The following is a 24,459-nucleotide window of genomic DNA, read 5'->3' on the forward strand; positions in this document are numbered from 1 at the left end:
CTCTAAATTTTGCCAAGTATTATTTAAACAGGCATAATGTTTTTATTTTTCACATGGAAAAGGTTGTTCCAAAACCTGCCTCTGGTCAACCTGCACAGAGGATCCTCATTCCTGCAGCTACTCCAGTGTCACAGCTTCGAGGAGCTCAGAATGTAGCAACGCTTCAAGCTTCAACAGTTACAGGAGCAGCTATTCTTCCATCTGGTGGTAACAGCTACGTGATGCTGCCAGCACACTATGTGGAGCAAGTTAAAAATGTAAGTTGCTGATGTTTCTCTGTCTTCTTACTTTCTTATTTTTGAATAAATGTGACATGAACATCCGTAATCCTCTTTCCTTAATCACTGAATATCTGAGAGCCACATCCTTACGTAGTATTTGTGCAGTAAGGATGAATTTTCATTTGGAGTATGTTACTAATGGACATAGCTCTAGGTGAACAGAACTTAGTCACAAGCAATGTAAACTCTAAGTTGAAATAACAACAAAATTAGGAAAACGATATACTGCTAGTCACCATAAAGATGGCCTATTGAGTTGCAGACAGGCACAATGAAAAGACTGTTACACATTAAAGATTTTGGTCAGCACCTTCTTCAGCAAGGGAAACACACACACACACACACACACACACACACACACACACACACACACACACACACATTCACACAAACAAGCACATCACATACACATGACAGGTACCACCAGCAGCTCCGACCACATTGAGACTGTCACATAAATAGCAATCTGAAGTGAGGTGGGGTTGGGAGGGACAGCAGGATATGATGTGGAGAGAGAAGATTGCTGTCTGGTGGTGTGTGGGTGGGAGAGGAGAGTGCTGTATAGTGGTGTGTGGGTGGGAGAGGAGAGTGCTGTATAGTGGTGTGTGGAGGGAGAGAAGAGTTGTGTGTGGTGGAGTGGCCAGGAAATAGACGATGGCTTGATGAGAATGCCAGTTGCAGCAGCAGGAAGTGGGTTGTGTGTGTTGGGAGGGGGGGGGGGGGGGGGGGGCGAACAGGAAGCAAAAATAAAATGTAGAGGAGCAGGCAAGAGGAAAGGATGAGGGTGCATTGTTGGAGGACAGCACACAGTGAGGCTGAGGGGCTGTGGAAAGGGAGGTGGTGATAGGACAGAGGGGGCGAAACTGTTAGATGCTGGATGTGGGGACAGTAGATTGAGGCCAAGATAATATCAAGAGCGGAGAATGTGTTGTAAGGATAATTCCTATCTGCACAATTTGGAAAAGTTAGTGGTGGAGGGGAGGATCCAGATGACCTGGGTAGTGAAGCATCCATTGAAATCAAGCACGTTATGTTCAAATGTATGTTGTGCCACAGGGTGGTGTACTGTGCGCTTTGCCACAGTTTAGTGGTGGGCATTCATCCTGGTGGATAGCTAGTAGGTAGTCACACTACTATAAAAAGCTGTGCAACAGTTGAAGCAGAGCAGGTATGACAAGGTTGCTTTCACAGGTGGCCTGGGCTTGATGGAGTAAGACAAGCCTGGACTGGAATAGGAAGTCCTGAGTGGGTGGAGTGGGAATTTTTTGCACCTGGGGACTTCCACAGGGATATGATAGCGGTTTTTCCCAGCCCCGATCTATGGTGACCTATTAGCTCACATCCACCATCCAACTATTTTTGTCCCCTCTGTCCTATCACCTCCTTCCTTTCCACAGTCCCTCACCCTCATTGTGTGATGCCCTCCGCGAATGCGTCCACCCGTACTTTCCCCATTCCTGCTCCTCTCCATTGCCACTCCCAGTTCCACCCCGCATCCCACCTCCCGACACTGCACCTGGTAGTCTCATCAGACTGCCATCTAGTGTTCTAGTCCCTGCACCTGCCACCAGACAGTGCTAGAGCTCTTTAGTTCTGGCCATGCCACCTTTAGTGAGTTTTATGATGTATGTTAAATGCTGGTTTACATATTGTTTTGGAAATCAGCTGTTTAGCATATTTAGGATATTTAGAGAATGGCTAACACTTTCCCTGTACTTATCTTCCCTCCTAAATATAATAAACTGGATCTTGGAATATTTTTGTGAAAGACTGATCTCCACTGTATATGAATATGTTTAGTAAACCCAGGTTTGCAAAGCATGGTCTGGTGATCACTGTCATACCTGTATCACAGTAATCTGTGTGTGGTATAAAAATCAAGAGATATTGGATTAGTGAGATGAATTAGAAAGATTTTATAAACCTTCCTAAGAAAAGTTTTAGTCTTCAAGTTAGGATTATTGATGAAATAAATGTATTTTGAGCCACAATTTTTGGCAGCAGACATCATTTGGGGAATCTGCTTATCATGGTTGTATCAAATTTGCTTCGATTAAGTGAAGCTCTTTCTGAGGTGGCTTAAGTTGTCTTCACTTCTTGTGGGAACTCCATTGACCCTTGAATTTCCTCTTTGACATAGCACATATTAAACAGCATAGATTATTTATACTCAGCCTTACAAGAAGAGCCTGGGCATCCGGTTCCTCTTGAGAAAAAAGATCTGTAATAAAATATAACTTTATTGTTGACAGCAACAGAACAAAACATGTAAGCTAGAATATGTACATAATCATTAAAAGAGTAAACTGCTGAGTATAGGAAGGAGGTTGAATGTTTGTAATGGAAATCAAATATATTACGTTCAGCTAGATTAAAACGAAAACAAATTATGAACTTAAATGGACAAGATAAGCCAACATGTGATTACCAATCAGATGTTTTTATTGGTCAGCTGATTAACAAACACCTAAAACAAGTTGTCTAGACATTTGTGAGTGTAAAAGAGGATTTTCAATACCTTGCTCTATATGAACAACTGTGTGACTCCCCTCTTACTGCAGCCCTATCATCACTTCACTTGCCTGCACTTTTCACTCTTGTGGCCACTCACCAAAGTCTCCTACCTGTCTTACCCTGTGCATCTTGTTCTTCTCCCCCCCCCCCCTCCTCCTCCTCCTCCCCCCCCCCCCTCCTCTCTTCTCCTCCTCCTCCCCCATGCCTCTCACCCTTCACCTCTCACCCACCTCCCATGCAACTCGCCCTCTGCCACAATTTGCCTTTGGCCCGCTAGCCTGGCCCCTCACATCACTTGCTATGTTTGTCCTATTTTCTTTGTTTTTTTTTTTACCAATCACGCTACTCAGTCTTTCAGTCTCCCTCACTTACCCTCCACAGTCACCCAACCTATTGTATTTCTATCATTCTGAAATGTACTGAGCAAAAAAAAATTTATTTTTTTTTAATTGTACCCATGCATAATGTAATAAAATTAGTTTAAATTATAAAAATCATTAAGTTATGGCTTGCTAATGTAGACACAAGTCTGATATAATACTCAGCAAAATGCTTGCTTGTAATCCGAGCATTAGAATGATTTAACATTTTGAACTAGGAAGGGGGGGGGGGGCGAAAAAAACTTTGAGTGTTGGATTGCATATGCTTTCTTTCTCTGAACATTTTCAAAATGATTGTGTCCTCTTTTGAGAAAGTGGCTATAAACATCTAAATGAATAGAAATTCCACTGAAATTGCAGCAATAAGTTTGCCCCTGCTTTTAGTGTCACTGTTAGTGTAGGATGTAGATTGAAATCATGGTTTATTTTGTGTTTCATTGGGTGTAACCAGTTCCTTTTGGCTCTTGTTCTAAGCATACATTAATGGTGCAACCATGCTGTTGGCACCTCATTGCTCACCAGAAAGAAGCTCTTACCTGGCATCTGGTGGTTACTTAAATTTACCCTCAATATGTTTGTGAAAATACATGTTTGACTATGATATGTGTAAGACTTCAGCTGAAATTGTACAAAATGCTTTGTCCAAAGGTCATATGGAGCAGTTAGCTCAGGGGCCCACAAGAAGTGTAAATGGTTGTGATAACATACTCGACCTCTTGACAAGAAACAATCTTAGAAGGAACCCCTTGAATGTGAATCACAAGTTCAATCTTTATTAAGGCTTATTTGATAGTGTTGTGTTAACAGTTGTGACAGGCAAAATGTTAGCTGCTAATAACTCACCATATGTATCAGGAAGGTGACAGAAATGAGTGTCCATGAGGTGAGGTGCAGAAATCAACCTTCTATGGGATGTATGTGGTACACTTCACCAAACTGACATCTTCGGCATTCAAGAAATGTTCAGAACAAACCATTAATGTGCATCATGAACACTGAATGAAAAATTGTATGCCACAGTGGTCATAAAAGTTTACACCATCAAGATCAAAGGCGAACTCCTTGGGAGTCATTCACTGTGCAGGACATTCAGCTAGGTGTCCAGTCTTACGGGATTGCATGTAGAATCATGTTGGTGTAACTGGGTAATGAGAACTGATGGAATGTGATGGCACGAAACTGAATGCGAAGCAGTCTATTGTAGAGCTTATCGTGAAACTGGCTATCCTTAAAGGAGTAACTGTAGATAGTGCAATAATATACTGAGGTGGCAAAAGTCATGGGATACCCCCTAATATTGTGTTGGATCTCATTATGCCCAGCATAGTGCAGCAACTTGTCGTGGCATGGAGTCTGCAAGTCATTGGAAGTCCCCTGCAGAAATATTGAGCCATGCTGCCTCTACAGCCATCTATAATTGCAAAAGCATTGCTGGTGCATGATTTTGTGTGCAAGCTGACAGCTAGACTATGTCCCATAAATTTTCAGTGGAATTAATGTTGGCCAGTGAGGGTGGCCAAATCATTCACTCACATTTCCAGCATGTTCTTGAAACCAGTCGCAAACAGTTGTGGCCTGGTGACATGGCACATTGTTATTTGAGAACATGAAGTCCATGAATGGTTGCAAATGATCTCCAAGTAGCTGAATATAACCATTTGAGCACAGTGATTCATTCAGTTGGACCAGAGGACCTAGTAGACTCCAAGTAAACACACTCCCCACAATTACGGAGCAGCCACCAGCTTGCACAGTGCCTTGTTGAAAACTCGGGTCCATGGCTTTATGGAACCTGCACCACACTCAAACCCTACCATAAGCTCTTACCACCTGAAATCGGGACTCATCTGACCAGGTAACTGTTTTCCAGTCATCTAGGGTCCAACCAATACAGTCCTGAGCCCAGGAGAGGCGCTGCAGGTGATGTGGTGATAGCAAAGGCACTCGCATTGGTAGTCTGCTACCGTAGCCGTTTAACACCAAATTTCGCCGCACTGTCGTAATTGTACATTTGTTATACATCCCATATTGATTTTTGCAGTTACTTCACAAAGTGTAGCTTGTCTGTTAGCACAGACAAATCTACACAAACACTACTGCTCTCAGTCATTAAGTGAAGGCTGTTGACCACTGCATTGTCCGAGGTGAGAGGTAATGCCTGAAATTTTGTATTCTTGCACCATCTTGACACTGTGGTTTTCAGAATTTCATCTTGACACTGTGGTTTTCAGAATTTCATCCATATGTCCAGCACCAACTACCATCCCATGTTCAAAGTCTGTTAATTCCCATCGTGTGGCCATAATAACTTCGGAAACCTTTTACATGAATCACCTGAGTACAAATGACAGCTCTGCCAGTGCACTGCCCTTTTGTATCTTCTGTATGCAATACCACTGCCAGTTGTATATGTGCATAATGCTATCCTAAGACTTTTGTCACTTCTATGTATGTTTTATGGGCATGGAAAAAACAAACATCCAGAGGCTGAATTTGTCAAATGGTTCCAGGTGGCATGAATTGCAATGTCATACATTTTTCTGGAGTGATAGTTTATTCTAAAGGAGTATGATTCTTATATGCAGACCAGGAATCAAGTAAAAGCATGTTAGCATGTTATTTGGACCAGCTATTGTCCAAATGCAGTGCTCATACTGTAGTTCTTGTTCTCTTACCCACGTTTTCCCATGCTTGCTTGCTGTGACATAAATATTCTCCACTGCTGTTGCAAAGTCATGCATGTGAGAAAGAATCATAGGGGAACGGAGCACCTCCAACTTCACACAGCACAATAAATAACTTTGGAGTTAATTTACCATCCAGATTAACAGTCAGTATAATTGTGTACAGGTGCGTTAAGGCAATGACGTTAGTTGACTGTCATGCAACTCTCTTGGTCAAATAACTTACGGGTTTGCTGCCGGGTGACGTCATCGACCATTGCCAATATTTTGACAGGAGCACACCCTGCCATTCTCAAGGCACCACTGCACGGAGGAAGCAATGTGCATGGGAATATAATACCTCGGTTCACAGAGGAGAAAAAAGGAAGATACCCCACACATAACAAGTAACCGCAGAGTCAACACACAGCAAGGATAACCAACATCAGAAATATCGACAGTGACTATTTATCAACAGGTGAGGTAGCACTAATTCTGTCCCTCTGTTTTTTGATGAGAGACAGAGCTGGATTCCAAGCAGCGTTTAAACAAAATCCACCATCTCTGTTTATAAGGTTGCTTGATAGTTCGATTTTAACAGCTTCCTTAATAACACTATCCCAATAGCTGGACGTGCAAGCCAGAATCTCTGTGTTGTTGTATTCCACAGGATGACTGGTCCTTGTTTCTCCTCTGTGAACCGAGGTATTAAATTCCCTTGCACATTGCTTCCTCCGTGCAGTTGTGCCTTGAGAATGTCAGGGTGTGTTCCTGTCGAAATATTGGTGGTGGTAACCGACATCACCCGGCAGCAAACCCGTAAGTTATTTGAACATTCAATTCGCCAGGAAAAGTTAAGGTCTCAAACTCTCTTGGCGCTTCCAATTTTCAGGGTTCCTTCCAAATGCATTTTCTCTTCAAATCTCAATTGGTCAGAGTCAAAAACAAATTACTTACTGAATGATGGGATAAGTTAGTTTATCTCATCTACACATTTTCGGTTCAGTTCTGCAGTATGCTGTGCATCGTCAAGCTGACACTTTGTTTGAAATTTAGTTATGTTATATCTTCCAATACTATAGCACTCTTTGAAGTTATGCAAGAATGCACTGCTTCCCTGGAACTCACTGTAATCTATATGATGCACAATTTGATGTGCATAACATAGTAGGTCACTATCATTCAGATCCTGTAAATTGTATCAAGCATCCTTGAAGCACGCAAACTCCAGTTTTTGTAACAAGTGCATCTTGTCCTCCCTTGACTATCCATAGTTTTTCTTATTGCTGCGGATGTATTCGAAATCTGTTCGTAATTGTTCTTTTACTACGCTGTGGATGATCTTCCAAGCACATAATTATGTTCAGTATCCACTCCTTGGACAACGATTGTCCTTTGCTACATTTCACTGGAGATTGGGTTTATGGCTTGTTGTCTGACAAGGATGATGAACTACATGGCTTGACACCTGTATCAGTATCACTTTCTCTTGTTAAGCCAGGATTGTCATCATTGTACTCCCCGTGTGCATTGTCCACACAGTGAAATATATATACAACACCACACATTCCACTGACTCATCTGCCACTACTTTCTCACTCTGCGAAATTTTCCTTTCTGGCGAAATTTCAACTTCAGTAACGGTTCTTGTAGATATAATCCAATGTTTTCTTTGTTTATTGTTGCCATTGCTCTGTTTTGTATGGACACCACTAGCACTGTATCACTGTTGTTAGTTTCGCATCGACTGAGCAGTTCAGCTATGCTCCATAGCCTCAAGCTGTACCCATCAGTGGATACCTCCAGTGTCAGCCCCTGTTGCCATTAGCAGCCAGTATTGTGGTTGCACAGCGGACAATGTGTAGAGCGTCGAATGCCTTAAATATCATTGACCTTTTGCGACCTCGCTCTCGGGGTTCTTTGTTAGGCAAATAGACCGTCATAATAGATACATGAATTAGTGGTAAAATGTCACTGTAGCAAGACTGAATACCATTAACTTCCAAACCATTAAAAACAAATGTCAAATGAATCTAAAAAAAGCAGATAAAAGTTTGAGAGGCTTCCTAAGAGACTGTCTCCATTCCTTCCATACAAGTATGCAAGTGTAGAACACATGTGGCTTGAACTCAAATAAAAATTCAGTTTAGTACCAAGTAAATTAATGAGAGATGAAGCTGTTCCCATGTGATACACAAAACGGGGTAGAACGTTGTTGCAGAAGCATCAGAAAAAATGTGCCAAATTTAAAAGAATGCAATATCCCGAAGAACTGTGAAGTTCTACAGACACTCAAACTGTTGTGTGGATTTAAATGCCATATGCTTTTAATAATTCCCAAAACCCAAAATTGTCTCAAAATCTGACAAAACCCAAAGAGATTTTGGTCACGTGTAAAGTACACCACAGGCAAGACACAAATAATAACTTCACTGGGTGATAACGATGGTAGTGTTACTGATGGCAGCACCACTAAAACGAAAATACTAAATGTGGCTTATCAAAATTCATTCATGAAAGAAGATTAAGTAGGTATTTGAGAATTTGAATCATAGTTAACGTAGAAGTAGATAGGTTTCTTCAGTGTACCGAAGCAACTCAATTCACTTAATAGAGGCAAGTGCTCCAGAGCAGACTGTATACCAATTAGATTCCTTTCAGAGAATGCCAGTACAATAGCCCCTTACATAGCAGTTGTATACAACCTCTCGCTCGACAGAAGATCCCTGCCTAAAGACTGGAAAGTTTGGCAGCTCATAACAGTATTCAAGAAAGAAAATAGGAGTAACCCACTGAATGACAGACCGATATCACTGACGATATGCAGTGGGATTTTGAAATATACGCTGTGTTTGGACATTGTGAATTCCGTCAAAGAAAACAATCTATTGACACATAGCCAGTATGGACAAAGAAAATATCATACTTCTGAACAAACCTGGCTCTCCATTCACACAAGGTAGAGAGTGCTGTCAACAGGGGATCTCAGATTGATTCCGTACTTCTGAATTTTCAGAACACTTTTGATACCATTCCTCACAAGTGGCTTCTAATCAAATAGTGGAAACTCCAGGTTGTGGAATATCAACAATATTGAAAAAGAATAGATTGGTACTCACTGTAAAAAATGACTCATTCTGTAGCAGACAGGCACAATGAAAGAACTGTTACACACTTAGCTTTCAGCCAAAGCTCTCATCAGAAAATGAAGCACACACATATTCATGGAAGCAAGCACATCTCATGCACACATGACCACCATATCTGGTGGGGCTGGGAAGAAGTAGGGATAGCAGGGTATGTGTTGGGAGAGGGGAGGGAGGGGGGGGGGGGGAAGCTGTCTGGCAGAACATTTAGGGACTAGCTGTATGTATGGCGTGATTGCTAGGTGTAGTGTTGGGAGCATGTGAGCTAGGGAGTGGTGAGGGGAGCAAAAAAGGCAAGGGGCAGAAAGGGGAAATACAGATGGGTGCATTGGCAGAGGGCTGCCTACAATGAGGGTGAGGGGACGTGAATAGGGAGGAGGTGGATTCTGTTGGGTGAAGGGTGTTGGACAGTAGGTTACCACAGGTTGAGGCCGGGATAATATCGGGAGTGGAGAATGTGTTGCAAGGTTAACTTCCCATCAGCACAGTTCAGCGAAGTTACTGGTGGATAAGAGGGTCCACATGGCCTCAGTTGTAAGGCAGCCATTGAAAGCAAGCATGTTACATTCAGCTGCATGTTGTGCCACAGAGTAGTTACCATGCTCTGGATGGTGGCCATTTGCCCTGATGGACAGTTGGCTGGTAGTCATACCAACATGGATGGAAAGCTGTGCAATTAGTGCATCAGAGATGGTATATGACATGGCGGCTTTCACAGGTGGCTCGGCCTCTGGTTCGGTATGGTCAGCCTGTGACAAGGCAGGAAAAGGAAGTGCTGAGAGGGTCAATTGGGCAGGTCTTGCACCTGGGTCTTCCACAGGAATGTGATCCCTGTGGCAAGGGTTTGTGTTGTGGTCGCATAGGGATAGACTGGGATGATATGCATTTTGAATGGGTGACCGATACCACTTTAGGAGGGGTTGTAAGGAACTTGAGTATGATGTCAGTCATTTCAGGCACTGATGATGGATAATCAAAGCCCAGATGAAGGATGTGATTTAGTTGTTCCACTCTGGGGTTATATTGGGTGACAAAGGGAACACTCCTTTGTAGCTGCTTCTTGGCTGTGGTGGTAGGATTACGTTGCATGTGGTACATGTCATGGGAAATTTGTTTGCGGACTAGGCCTAAGGGACAGTGCTCTAATGCAGTAAAAAGACTCTCTCACCCTTGTAATTAAAATATCGGGTGTTCTGAGATGTTGGGGAGCCAAGTATTTCTAGAATTTACCCCGAAATTCTCGAAGCAGTACAGTGCCTCTCTGTAAAGGGCTTTGAGACCCTCAGCATACTGGGCAAGGGAGTTCTTGTCACAGCACATATGCTGTCCCCAGATGGTCAGGCTGTATGAGAGGGATTTTTTGGTGTGGAAGGGATGGCAGCTGCTTAACCCTAGGATGCATGGTGCCAAAAACACACATGAATGCATATGCAGGGCCTCCAAGGCCCTGCCCAAATTTAAAATCTTCCTCTTTTCATATAATCATTCTTTGGAGTTAAATTTATTTATGTCAAATTTATTGTCATATTGAAAGATTCCTAAGATACAGTAATAGGATCTGGTAGGCCTCATTAACATTTTATTAATTGTTTTAAAAAAACTCTTAAGTGTGAATTTTTATTAGATACATCCATTTACATACAACATATACAAATAATTTTATTAATTCACTTATAAGTTGCAATTTACATTTTATAACATTTATTACAACCAATTTCTTCAATTAAAACATACTCATTATCCACAATATTATGTAAATAGGCAATATTTTGACAAAAAGTTATTATTCATTGTTCACATAAAATTGCATTTTTCTTAGTTTTCAACATGTGACAAACAAGAAGCACAAAGAACACCACTATGTTCCTTACAAATGTTGGTTTTACACTTAATGCATCTCATAGCACTTTTCCTGTGTTTGCTATATGGACAATAATTGCATCTTCTTCTTTTTCCTGAAACAGGTAGTTGGTTCGGCAATATGATATCTTTTTTAACACCACGTCTTTGCATGACATCAACGATTTTCTTTGGAAGATTAGGGATCTGAATACGATGTTCCATTAGTGGTCTTACCATTTCCTCTGCTAAATCTCTTAGGAACAAACGCCTTTCATCACTTCTTCCTCTATAGTATGTCAGATGTTGGGCAGAAAATACAATTTCACTGCTCATTGCTGCGACGTCCATCATATTCATCCATAATGCAAATGGCCATCTTCTTGTTTCTCTTGCAAGTTTAATAACAAATTTTCTGGTCCATTTGATCTACTCCACCCTTTGTAGAGTTATAGAACTTTATTATATCTGGTTTCTTTTTTGCATGAGTTTCATCAATGTTTCTGTCGTGATGCATTGTGCTAATGAGGACAACAGACTTTTTCTTTTTGGGAACATAACTCACCATTGTAATGTCACCTCCAAATGCAAGCAAATAGGAATGAATCGCTCTTGAGGCAGCAGATGGTTTCATCTCATTAGGAATTTCTGGTTTATTTTGTTTGATTGTTCCCACCACTGTAATTTGCTTCTGAAGCATCTCTTCTGTCAGCTGCACACTAGTAAAGAAGTTGTCAACAGTAATATTTTTTGATGATCCTTCAATGCTTTTAGCAAGCTCTTTCACCACATTCAATCCAAGATTTTTCCGAATAGGTTCATGGGGCTTCCTTCCTGTGTAAACCATTCCGTCTAAAGCATATGCAGATGTAGCACCACATAACCAAAATATTTTTATGCCATACTTGGCTGGTTTTGAGTGCATATACTGGGTGAAGCTGCATCTTCCACGGAATGGGACTAGCTGTTCGTCAACTGTGAGCGAATCATTGGGAATAGTTCTATTTCTACACTTGTCAAGAAATAGTTCCCATACATAGCGAACAGCTGCAAGTTTGTCATCTGCAGATCGAACTTCATGGGTACGCCTGTCACCAAATCTAATCATTCTCCTTATATCCTCGAATCTATTTACTGACATGGTGGCCTTATATGTAGGATTTGCGTTTTCATCCAAGAATAATTCTCTAATAGGACATTCCCAACTCTTCTCAACACCAGAAAGCAGTAAAAGACCAAGAAAACCTTCCATTTCAGAAAGCGAAACGTTTTTCCACGTTTTACCACATAAAGCAGCCACTCTTCTGCGTTCAATATTTGTGCAGTTGATGATTTCCTCTAGTATTTCCTTGGAGATGAAATAGTCCCAGGCATCCTTTAGTTTACAGGTTTTCAAACCACGGGCTGGACCAGTTGCCTTCTTTACGATGACAGTTCAATCCCGCGTCTGGCCATCCTGATTTAGGTTTTCCATGATTTCCCTAAATCGCTCCAGGCAAATGCCGGGATGGTTCCTTTCAAAGGGCATGGCCGACTTCCTTCCCCGCCCTTCCCTAATCCGATGAGACCGATGACCTCACTGGCTTGTCTCCTTCCCCAAAACAACCAACCCCCTCTTTACGATATTATGGACAGGCGTACGAAAAGTAGCAGGAGGATCTAATTTTCAAATAGTTCCATTCCGACTAATGTATGTGTGGTCTACTATACTTTGTTGTGGTGGTTCTTCATTTTCAGACTCTGATGAAGTAATATTATCGGAAGGACTGTCATCTGCCTCAATATTCACATCTGGAGGTTCATTGGCTGATTCTTCACTACTTGCATCTTCAAAAATATTTCCTTCCTCAGAAGAATCATGTTCTTCAAACCACCGAGCCACAACACTTTCAAAATTAGCTGCATTTGCACATACTGACTCTGTTGCTTTGTGTGTCGAAGCCATAGCAAGAGGTGTGTCTCTCGAACAGCAGCTTGTGCAGCAGTAAACGAGTCATACTCGTAACAATATGGGCCTTGCAGCAACAAACAAACTGCGGTAACAATGAGGCTGACAAGAGCCGCACAGGATAACAATACTATGCAATAATAAAACATTTGATAGCAAAAAGATCAATAATACACCGACATTGCCAATATGTGAAAGTAGTGTGTATTATTTTTTAGTTATACTATCACTACTATAGCTTCTGCTGCTGTTGGCACTCCTGTTGCTGGAAATACCACTACAGTTATTGTTGAATTAATAACTGCTTAGGCTAAAGAACATTTATAAATGTGTGAGGGCTTCTGAAGCCCTGCTTATGCATTCACGGTGTATGGGTAAACGTATTGAATTATACAAAAAACTTGAAAAGGTGTCTCGTTCAGACTTGATAGGAGGAATGTCACAGCGTTAGTGAAAGAGTACTGGAAAGCAGTTTGAAATCAAACAAAAAATTGCAGAATTTTTTTAAAAATGAAGACATACAAGGGCCTCGGAGGCCCTGTATATGCATCCTAGGGTTAAATGCAGGTACTGTTCATGGTTGGTGGGTTTATGTGGGCAGAGCTGTGATGGAGCCATCAGAGAAGAGATGGTCAGCATAAAGGATGGTGACGCATTGGTTGACGAGGACCAGCTGAAACAGATGGGGGAAAAGGTTAGAAGGGGGGTGGGGGAGAGGGAGGAACATGGTTGGATGGCCTGGAAAAGGCAGGGTTCAGTATTGAGATTGGGTTGGCTTTGTTTGGAGGGGTTGGCAGCAAAAAAAGTTTTTCCATTGCAGGCATAGGAAAGTAGGTCTTTGACAAATCCAACATGGTTAAACATAGCTGTAGGGCTAAAGATGATGCATCTGGAGAGGACTGAAACTTCTCTGGGGGCTTAGGATTTGGTGGAAAGGTTTACAGCAGTGTTCTGCGAATTTTTTGGCTATGGATTTAGTGGCATGTTGTTAGGGAACTTCGGGGACCTGGCAAGTGGAAAAGGTCAGCTAGGTGGGGTCTGGGTGTTATGAAAGGCTGACAAAGACAAACGCTGTACATTTTGATAGTGATGCACCAAGATGGTGGTAGTATGTCGGCAGGTTGGATACTTTATGTAACTGATGTTTGGAATGTTCCTCCAAGTGGTGGAGAGCAAGCGATTCAATTTCAGAGATGTGATGAATGTAGTCGGGATTACACAGTTGCAGTATCTTGCAGAGGTGATTCTGGGATGCCTGTGTCATGAGATATATTTCTGCAATGAGGGCCTAGGACTGGCAAAATCTGAAAAGGTGAAAGTCATTTTGAAAGGAAAGGTGGGATCCAGAGAAAGGAATTTTCATGGTTAGGCCATTGGAGGTGATTCAATGGTTTAGGCAACAGTTAAGGAACAGAATGTGAGACTGGGTTTTAGCCAGGGCAAGGAATATTTTTCTGAACTGGAGCAGAGTGCCCTCCGCCACACACCGTTGGGTGGCTTGCGGAGTATCAATGTAGATGTAGATGTAGAAATATGAAGCATGGTCTGTTGTGGCAAGGATGGCATTGAGGTAACAGGTATGATGGGGAAATGGAGAAATGAAGGTGTTAGATTGTTGCCAGGCAGCTGCCCCACATGTATGAATGTGTGTGTGTGTGTGTGTGTGTGTGTGTGTGTGTGTTCCCTTTTCTGACCAAGGCATCAGCTGAAAGCTAAATATGTAACAAACCTTTCATTTCCCTGTCTGTGGCTCAATGTGTCATCTTTATGGTGAGTAGCAATCTATCCTTTTCCTAATTGTTCTAACCAAATAGTGTGCTTATGGGTTATCATCTCATTTGTCTGCCTGGATTCATAATTTCCTGTCAGAAAGGACACAGTCCACAGTAACTGACAGTGTGTCATCATGTGAAACAGAAGTGAAATCCAGTTTTCCCCAAAGAACTGATACAGGCCTTCTGCTATTCCTGATCTATATAAACAATTCAAGAGATAATCCGAGCAGCTCTCAAGATTGTTTGCGGATGATACGGTCATGTATTGTGTAGTAACATCAAAATTAATTGCAAAATTATTTAGATGAGATATCTGTATGGTGCAAAACGTGGCAGTTGCCCCTAAACAATAAGAAGTGTGAGGTCCTCTGCATGAGTATTAAGGAGTCTGCCAAATTTGTGCTATATGTTTAATCTCTCAAGTTTGAAAGTTGTTGATTCAACTGGATGCCTAGAGATGGTTGTTACAAACAACTGAAATTGGTACCATCACATTGAAAATGCGGGAAAGATGAGCCAAAGACTGCATTTCATTGGCCGTACGCTTACTAGATGCTATAAATCTACTAGCGAGACTGCCTACACCACACTTGTCCATCCTCTTCTGGAGTATCACTGTGCGGTATGGGATCCTTACCAGATATAATTGACAGAGGACATCAAAAAGTTAAAATCAGGGCAGCTTGTTTTGAATTGTCCCAAAATAGAGGAGAGAATGTCACATATAATGTGTGAGTTGGAATGGTAATCATACAAACAAAGGAGTTTCTAGTTCTCGTTGCAGCGATATCTTTTTACAAAATTTCAGTCATCAACTTTCGTCTCCAAATGCACTATTTATTTTTTCCAGCCTCATCTACGTAGCAAGAAATGACAATCATAGTAAAATAAGAGAAATAAAAGCTCTCGCCGAAAGCTGTAGGTATTTGTTTTTCCCAAGTGCTATTCAAGAGTGGGACTTCCCAGAAATAATCCAAAATTCTCCTCGCAAACCCTCTGCCAAGCACTTAAACATAAATTACAGAGTAGTCATGTGACTTTAAATGTTCACTTGCATTAGTGTAAAGTGAAAATGTTCTTGGCATTGTCGAGGACAGTAATAGCTACTCATTTGTGCAAAAGAAAAGTGATTACTGGCAAGAAGAAACAAGAGAAGGTATGGGCCCACTCTTTGAATGCAGAACGTCCACACTATAGACCTTTAGACCAGTTCTACAAACAGCTCAAAAATTATTCAGTACACTTTTTCAGACAGTCACGAATGTCACATCATATTTTCTAGTTTATTTTAAATATTATTATACCATTTACATTTAAAGATTTTGCCTGCAACGCTATTAATGCAATTCCTGTGGAAGAGTGATTGTTAGGACTTTAATGCGAAGTAATACTTAGTGTTTCTATCCACATTCAAATTACGTACTACATCGCAAAGTAGAGTTTCGTCTTGACGTACGAGCAGTGAGACTGTAGAATAAGTGTACACTTATTACTGATTTTGAAAAGGTGAAGTGTTTTTGTGTCAGATGTTGTTTGTTCGGCTCAAATTTGTAATATTGTAGGTTTTCATAATTTGGCTCAGCCAAAGAAAAATATGTAAGGACTATCGTATGTTTTTCTTACAGCTAACTATATGTATAAAGTAGTGAAATATCATAAAAGTAGAACATAAAGTATTGCTTTGTGGACAGTTACAGGCACAGCAGCAACTAAATCAGCAAAAACAGCAAGAGCATCAGATGCAACAAGAAGAACAGCAGCAAGAGCAACAGCTGCAGCAAGCCCATCAGTTTCAGCAGCAACAACGTCACCATCAGCAGGCACAACTGCAGTCCCAGAAGGAGAAGACGCAGACACAGCAGCAGGAATCTAGCAGTGCCAACATCCTAAGCTCCAGTGGGAGCCACAGCCAGGCTACTGGTCCTGTGAACACAGATACCCCAGCTCCTCCGCGTTCAGGAGCATCATCCCGCACCACGTTGGAGCCCAATGGCATTAGGCCTCGAAAACCGTGTAACTGCACCAAATCCCAATGTCTGAAACTGTAAGTGTCAGTATTTTGATATATCTTACATTTGTATTATTTTATTGCAAATTTTTGTATTGCCTTTTTTTCCCAGGAAATAAGCCTTACCTATGTTCTTGCGGTGAAGTATTTGTATTAATGGAGATAAAATGAAGCAAGTAATATTTAAATAAGACAAAAATGCCAATGGTTCCTAGCAGATTAAAAGTTGCCTTAGATTGGATGTGTTCAGAATCCCCTTTAGTAGTTACTGAATTTTCATCGACACTGTGTTCCAAGAAACATTGATTTCGGTAAACTTTAGTGTACTGGCTTGGGGCTTTCGAAAGTAACTCATGTGGAAGTATTTAGGTCAGAATATTTCAATATTCGAAATTTCACTCAAGTACCAGGAACAAGTAGAATTATTTGTCACTTGTCCAGAATAGAGCAAGCTATTCCCAGAAAATAACCCTTTCATTATCCACCAGGAGGATGAAGATGTCTAATGAGAGGGAAGGGACTCCTATCTTCTCCTCTTCTTCCTCCCACTCTCCCTTCCCCCATTCCCTCCCTCCTTTTTCTCACTTCCATATCTGCACTTAGGGCCCTGAGCTCACCTAATCTGTATGAGGAGGGACCACATCTAACCGGCACCCATGTGGCCCTACCACCATAACTCCATACCCTAATAAAAGCCAGCAGAATCAGGAGATGCAGACATTGGGCTGCAGAACAGCCCAGTCCTAATCTGTACCAGACTTGTATCTGGATATGCCTCCAACTGAATTTAAATTCCATGGGGAGGATGTTGAGAAATAGAAAAGAAAAGAGAAGAAACCAAAGGTGAAAGCCGACCCAGCAATCCTAGCAGATCCGAATCCTGTCTACACCACTTCTGAACTCATGCAGTTGGAATGAAATGCTTGCTCTTGCTTTGCTCGGTGCTTAGCAAACTTGTCCAACATCATTATTGAGCCTGTCGTTTGAACAGAATTGATCCTGAAAGAGCTTGTAGTGTGGTGTGTACATCGGTCCTTGAGACCACCTCTAGAGACCAGATACCACTTAGTACCACAGTAGAAGTGGTGTAAGTATGAATACAAAAGAAAAAGAAAGAAAGAAAGAAAATTGAATCACCCTTTGCAGCATCTGTCCTACTTTCCTGAGCGAGAGATGACATAACGTGAGATCATCAGTTTTATTTAACAGCTGCCCTAGGTTTCTTTTACTGGGTTAGTTCAATATCCATAACTCTTTGTGGGGCAGCTCTAAGATAACGAACCTTAGCAACTTAGGGGCTGTTCTAACATCACTACATGGGCCAACTCATTAGTGCAGTTGTTCTTAAATCTTGATTCCATATACTAAATATTATCCCACTCAGTTTAGTATACCACATGCATCCCTATCAGTAATCAACCTTATGACCTGTAGCTCTAGTTCTAACCTTTCTATTCAATGAAAGGTTCATGATGTCATAGTGACTTCTTCCTGATCATTTCATCCCTCCTACATTGGTACTCCACTAGAGCCCCCCTGCTATGGTTGTTTAAGATTGCTAACTGGCACATTAGCTTTCCTCATGGGACTGTTGAAGAGAGTCTCAGACACAGTTTTTTGCTCAGCCAAATTAGTGATACCATTTCATAAAGATCCCTACACATATCACCACCCTTCTGCAGCCAGTCCCATAGTGGATGCAAATCGCCTTGGCACACCACCTGTCAAAACACAATCCTGACATCATCAAAAGTACTGGAAGCAGAGCCCACTATCCTATAAAACAGGAATGCTCAAAAAACAATGTGAAATTGTACCTTTCCCTCATAGATAAGGGCCAAATTATAGTGTCCTTGTGGTCAACAAGGAGCAGCTGATATCCCATGCATCTGTAAGGATGCCATAGAGAAATCTGACCCTACTATCATTGCAGATTATATACCAATGCACTTCACTCCAGCATTGACATCTGGAAGCTATCAAGAAGTTCTTCCAATGCAAACAAAGGCTTGTATTCTTCATTTCATCTCCACCATGAAAAAAACGTTTGCTCTGTCAAACAATAACAGGGCACAGTGCAATGCCACTTTCATGTTCCTGTGACCAAAATAGCGTGTTATTTATGCATTCTTTTGATCATGGCATCTTGGATTTATGGACTAATACCAGGTTGTATAACTTATCATTCATTTTTGTAACTTTCAAAGATGCTGTAAATGTATTTTAATGATTAATCACAATGTAGGAAGTGCACATCATCCTCAGGTCGTGTTTTCGTGTGCTGCTTCTTGGCATCATTATCTTACCATGTTTTTGTTTATAGACCTTAGTCCAGTATTCTACTTGCTGTCTTCTAAGCCAGTTCCGTACTTACAGTTTGATCATAGCCTTGGTGATTGTCACGACAGGTTCCAGTCCAATGACTGGAGTCTTGGCCCCCATTCTGGCCAATCTGTTGGCTTGTTCATTGCCACTTATCTGTGAGTGGCCAGGAAGCCACACTAGGTTTACCGTACTGCTTTCCCCTAGTTCCATCAGAGCCCTGTGACATTCTGCAACAATCTTACTAAAAGCCCCCTCGATGTCCAGGAAGATGCAGAGGGCTGTTTCGTGAAAGTGAAGTGCTTTTCCACCCTCACAGTGAGTTGGTGGAGAGCTGTCTCACATGATTTACCTGGTTGATATGTATGTTGGTTTGAATGTAGAGGAGCCCTAGTTAGCCTCCTCTCCCAAACATGTACATTAACCAGTTTTTCTAATGTTTTAAGAATGGAGAAGGACAGACTGATTGGTCTCGTATCCTTGGCCTTGGTATGATCAATTCTCCCTGGCTCTGGAATAAAGACAACTTTCACTGCCCTCCAGATGTTGGGAATGATTCCTACTGGTAGGCTAACCCAGAATAACCTACATAGAACTCTTATAAGATTCTCTCTTACCTGTTGCAGGAGAGCTGGAAAGATTCCATCTGGGCCAGGTGACTTGAATGGTTGGAATTTTCCCTCTGGCCATTGGATTTTACTGAAGTTGACACACTCCTTGGCTGATTCCCAGTCCTCTCTTTGAGTGCCTGAGAACCATTGTCTCTCAGGGAAAGCTTACTGGTCTATATTATCTGCCAGAGCATTTGAGGAAAGTGAGTTTTGAGAAGCAGTTCCAGTGTCTCATGTGCTGTCTTTGTATTTATCCATCCTCCTCCCTCAACGTATCTCCTGGATTAGTTGTTAATCTAGTGAGGATTTTGTGAAGTCTGGCTTGAGAAGCAATGCCTTCCACTTCCTCACAGAATGCCTTCCAGGATGCCTCCTTTGCTTGTCTAATTGCAAGGTAGTAATTGACAAGGGCCTCACGATATTTTGCCCAATGTCTCGCAAGGTTAAACAGTCTTTGTACCAGTTTTCTTTGTGTTTCCATGTTGTTATTCCATCAAGGCACACTCCTATTTGTGCATTTCTTGATGATAGAGCAGTTGTCCTGGTATGAGGTCACTATGGCAGAGGTTACAGCCTCTGTTACGTCCTCAAACTCTACTGGATTCCTTATCGATGTTTTAATTTCCGATAAGCTTAAGTCAAAGTCCCTCTTATATGTCTCCCAGTCTGTTTTCCTGGGATTCCTATAATTCGTGTGGTCTGTCTGATTCGCATTTCAACCTTGAATTTAATATACATGTGGTCCAATGAGGATGGCTCTAATGCCACATGCCATTGTTTGACATAGCTGCCTAGCATCATGGAACCAAAGGTTATGTCAATTACTTCTTCCCTTCTAATATTCCTGAATTTAGGTAAATCACCCCTATTCAGGACCTCCAAGTTGTTAAACTAGAGAAATTAAAGAAGGTACTCACCTCTACTGTTGGTGTTCTTGCTGCCTCACACTTGGTTGTGGGCATTGGCATCACATCCAACCAACAGTTGGTCACCTTGCCGATGGCAAGCTTCTGTCGGTCTCCTCATGTCCAAAGGAGGAGGAGAGCTGTCTTCATAAGGAAGGTATGCTTTCATAAGGAAGGTATGCTGAGGCCAAAACAATTTCCCTCATGACACCTTCCTCATATTGCTGCATTGCTGAAAACATTGAAGACTAATTTGGGGAAGTTGAGTCTGGGAAAATGTGATTTGTTTCATTATTAATTAAAATGTCTTCTGCTGCCCAGTCTAGAGCTCTTCAGGCATGTGGTCGACTAGGTGATATACCTGTGACCATTGTCCCATACAGAACTTTGAACATGGTTCAAGGAATCATCTTTCACAAAGATATTGTGCCCCAAATAGATGAGGAGCTCTGTACTAATCTCCATTTGTGATTCATACATTTTATTAGACATGTACAAAAAGGGTCCAAGAATAATCATACAGATACAGGTGCCTATATCATAACCTTTGAAGGAAGTGTCCTCCTGGAGAAAGTTAAGGTCGTGTTGTACAGGCGTGATGTGAAACTGTATGACCCACTGCCTTTGAGGTGCTTCAGATGTTTGTGCTTCGGACACATTTCATCCCACTGCACGGCAGACTCAAAATGCAGCAACTGCAGCAACGAGTATAACCCTTGTGAACATCCATCTTAGCACGTCAGCTGTGCGTAACATCACCCCCCACATTCACCAGTTTGATCAGTTTTCAGGAAGGAACAGAAGATTCAGGAATTCAAATCTGTTGACTGCCTGTCAAATATTGAGGCACAGAAGAAACATGAACACTTACCCCTTGTGAATATGATTATCAATTATGCTAACATCCGGTGCCCCCAGAGGTGCCAAATCCCCGCACATAGTTGGATTCTGAGTTGATATTTGTGGATGTGGTTCCATCCCCAGTGGTGATAGGCTGTGATCATATATGTGTAGCTTGTCGGTCCTTCTGGCTGCTTCACAGTTAACTTAGCCGCCAGTCATGTCATCGTTCAGTGGAATTGTAATGGATACTAATGTCACCTGCCAGAACTTAAACATCTTATCTTCTGTTCATCTGTGGTGTGCATTGGTCTTCAAGAAACACACTTCACTGATGACCATTTTCCAACACTCCGTGGTTATCGTGCATTCTGTCAGAACTGTGCTAGGCCCAAGAGGGCTTCAGGAGGGGTCTTTACTTGGGTTCATACAGATGTCGTCAGTGAATGCTGTCCCCTTCGTATCTCATTGGTGCAGGTGCAAACAACTGGAACGATTACCATTTGCAACATTCATCTACCTCCAGATCTTGCCCCCCCCCCCCCCCCCCCCCCCCCCACCCACCCAATTTTCTCTTGGTTGAGGGACTGTAATGCACACCACCTCCTGTTGGGGAGTACGAGTTTGTCTGGTAGGAGCCTTCTAATTGACCAGATTGTCGCAGACCATGATGTGATGTGTACCTCCTGAATGATGGTTATCCTACCCATTTCATTGCCACCCATGGAACCATTTCAGCTATGGCTCTAACAGACTCTTTCCATAATCTTGTGGTTTCACTGTGTTGGTCACTACATGACTTTCTAGTGATCCTGTCATTTTCTTGCCACTGCCTGTTAGACAGACTACCATGTTGGGCACTTCACAGAGCCAACTGGCCTTTGTATGCCTCTGCTGTTACATTTACCGCCTCTCTGTTGGTTTGTATTGATGAGATTGTGCAATGCTTCTCGGCCACGATCATTCACACCACTGGAACTGCTATTCCCCATTCTACATGTCCTTCCCACCATCAACCGTTGCTGTTGTGGACCAAAGACATTGTAATAGCTATTCAGGGTCACCGATGAACCTTGCAACAGTTCACACGACATCCTTCGTAGACCATCCTTACCACATTCAAATGATTTCATGCTGAGGCTCACTATCTAATCAGGTGCAATAAGAAGGAATGTTGGGAGCACTATATCTGCTCTCTGGGAATATATACCTCTTCATTTCAGGTGTGGGCCAAGCTCCATGGTCGTATGGGCTGCCAACGATCAGCAGCTGTTCAGAGTCTTGTCCATAGGGTGGTCTTTCACCAGTTCATCAGTTCTTGCAGAACACCTTGAGATCGGCTTAGTGACAGCATTGGTTTATAGAATGAGATTTTCACTCTGCAGCAGAGTGTGCGCTGATATGAAACTACCTGGCAAATTAAAACTGTGTTTCGAAGGTAGGAGACGAGATACTGGCAGAAGTAAAGCTGTGAGGACCGGGCGTGAGTCATGCTTCGGTAGCTCAGATGGTAGAGCACTTGCCCGCGAAAGGCAAAGGTCCCGAGTTTGAGTCTCGGTCGGGCACACAGTTTTAATCTGCCAGGAAGTTTCAGCATTGGTTTATGTTTCACTCCACACTAAGCTGAATCCTGTAATGAACATTTCACTGACTGGGAACTACTTTGGGCTCTTGCCTCATCCCACAACACATCCCTGTAAGCTGCTTAAAATGTTGTTGCCCTTAGATTATGCTGGGCTCTCAGACCTCTGGGCCATTTGTCTCCCTATCTGTGTGGCTTCTGAGAGGGACAATCAGCAACTGATGATCTGCTTAGATTGGAAGCAGGAATCCAGCAGGCTTTTTCTAATCACCAACACCTTATTGCAGCATTTTTTGACCTGCATAAGACATATGACACCACATCATCACGTTGTACTTACCCACCATGAATGCTACTTTCAAGGCCCCCTACTGAATTTTGTTCATCAGTTTGTATCCACTGGGAGGTCAGAGTTAGTCAGCACTTCTCTCAGCTGTGCATGGGTCCAAGAGATTTGCCTCCTACAGGGCTCTGTGTTGAGTGTCACTCTCATCCTCATCGCCATCAGTGGGCTAGTGACCTCTGTTGGGCGGCTGGTGACCTGTGCATTATATGTTGACAATTTTTGCATTTATACATCTCCTACTTCGTAGCCTCTGCTGAACATCGACTCCGAGGTGCCTTGTGGTAGGGCTCTCCATCAGCTCTTTGCCATAATTCCAGTTCTCTTCTACAAAAGTCTAGGTTGTGCATTTCTGCCATCGCACCATGGTCCATCCTGACCCAGAACAGTAATTAGGTGCCCAACACCAGGACATTGTTGCGCAGTCACATTTCTTGGCCCTACTCTTTGATGAAAAGCTGACTAAGCTGTCCCATATTAATCACTGAAAACTAGCTGTATGCGGGAGTTCAGTCTCTGCTTCGTTGCCCACACATCTTAGAGTGCAGATTGTGCTATCCTTATCCTTATTTACCGGACCCTGATTTTTGTCCAGACTGAACCATGGTTGCCAGTTTTATGGCTAGGCTACTCATTCAGCCTTCAAACTGTTAGATCCAGTCAACAATTGTGGGATGTGTCTGGCCACTGGTGCCAGACACTGGTCAGACTAGTCCTGTAGACAGTCTCCTTGCCGAATGGGGCTCTTCGGTCTTTAGATTTGATGTTACCACCTCTTGATCTGCGATACTATCGCCATTCAACAATTCCCTGATCATCTCTCATATCCCATTCGCTTAGCATAGTAGGAATGTTATCGTCCTGATACCCATCGTCAGCTAGGATCACCATTTGGAATGTGCTATACTTCCTTCTGCCAAGATCTCTTCTCCCTCGACTCTGCTCCCCATGTTTTCTCACATTCGCCACCTTGGATGGTGTCAGCCACAGGTTAGGACCAGTTTCTTACGAGATCCTAAAGTTTGTTGCCTCCGTGACCTGTATGGCGTCTGTTATGTCCAGTTCTTCAAAAGTTCCAAGCTGCTGCAGTCTTTTAATACTGATGGCTCTAAAACTGAGGCTCATCCGGAATATGCTTTTACATCTCCTGCCAGTATGACCATCCTCCGTCAGGAACAAGTAGTGTGTGTACAGCAGAGGTGACAGCCCTCAGCGAGCCCTCCATTTTATTACATTGACCTTCCTTGGCCTGTTTTAATGTGTACTTATACTGAGGCCTCTTCTTTTAGTCTTCTTGTTTGT

The 24,459-nt window shown here is 42.3% G+C and overlaps 1 protein-coding gene across 1 annotated transcript in view; it reads left to right on the top strand.

Annotated features, from left to right (window-relative positions):
- The window catches only part of LOC124593801 (protein lin-54 homolog), a 276,607-nt gene that overhangs the window by 181,658 nt on the left and 70,490 nt on the right, over positions 1–24,459 (top strand). The window contains exons 7-8 of the mRNA XM_047132149.1: positions 63–257; positions 16,238–16,590. Of these exons, the coding sequence (XP_046988105.1) occupies positions 63–257; positions 16,238–16,590 (548 nt within the window). The remainder of the gene's footprint in view (positions 1–62; positions 258–16,237; positions 16,591–24,459) is intronic.

Source organism: Schistocerca americana, chromosome 2, assembly GCF_021461395.2.
Source record: "Schistocerca americana isolate TAMUIC-IGC-003095 chromosome 2, iqSchAmer2.1, whole genome shotgun sequence".
NCBI classification, from domain to species: Eukaryota; Metazoa; Arthropoda; class Insecta; order Orthoptera; family Acrididae; genus Schistocerca; species Schistocerca americana.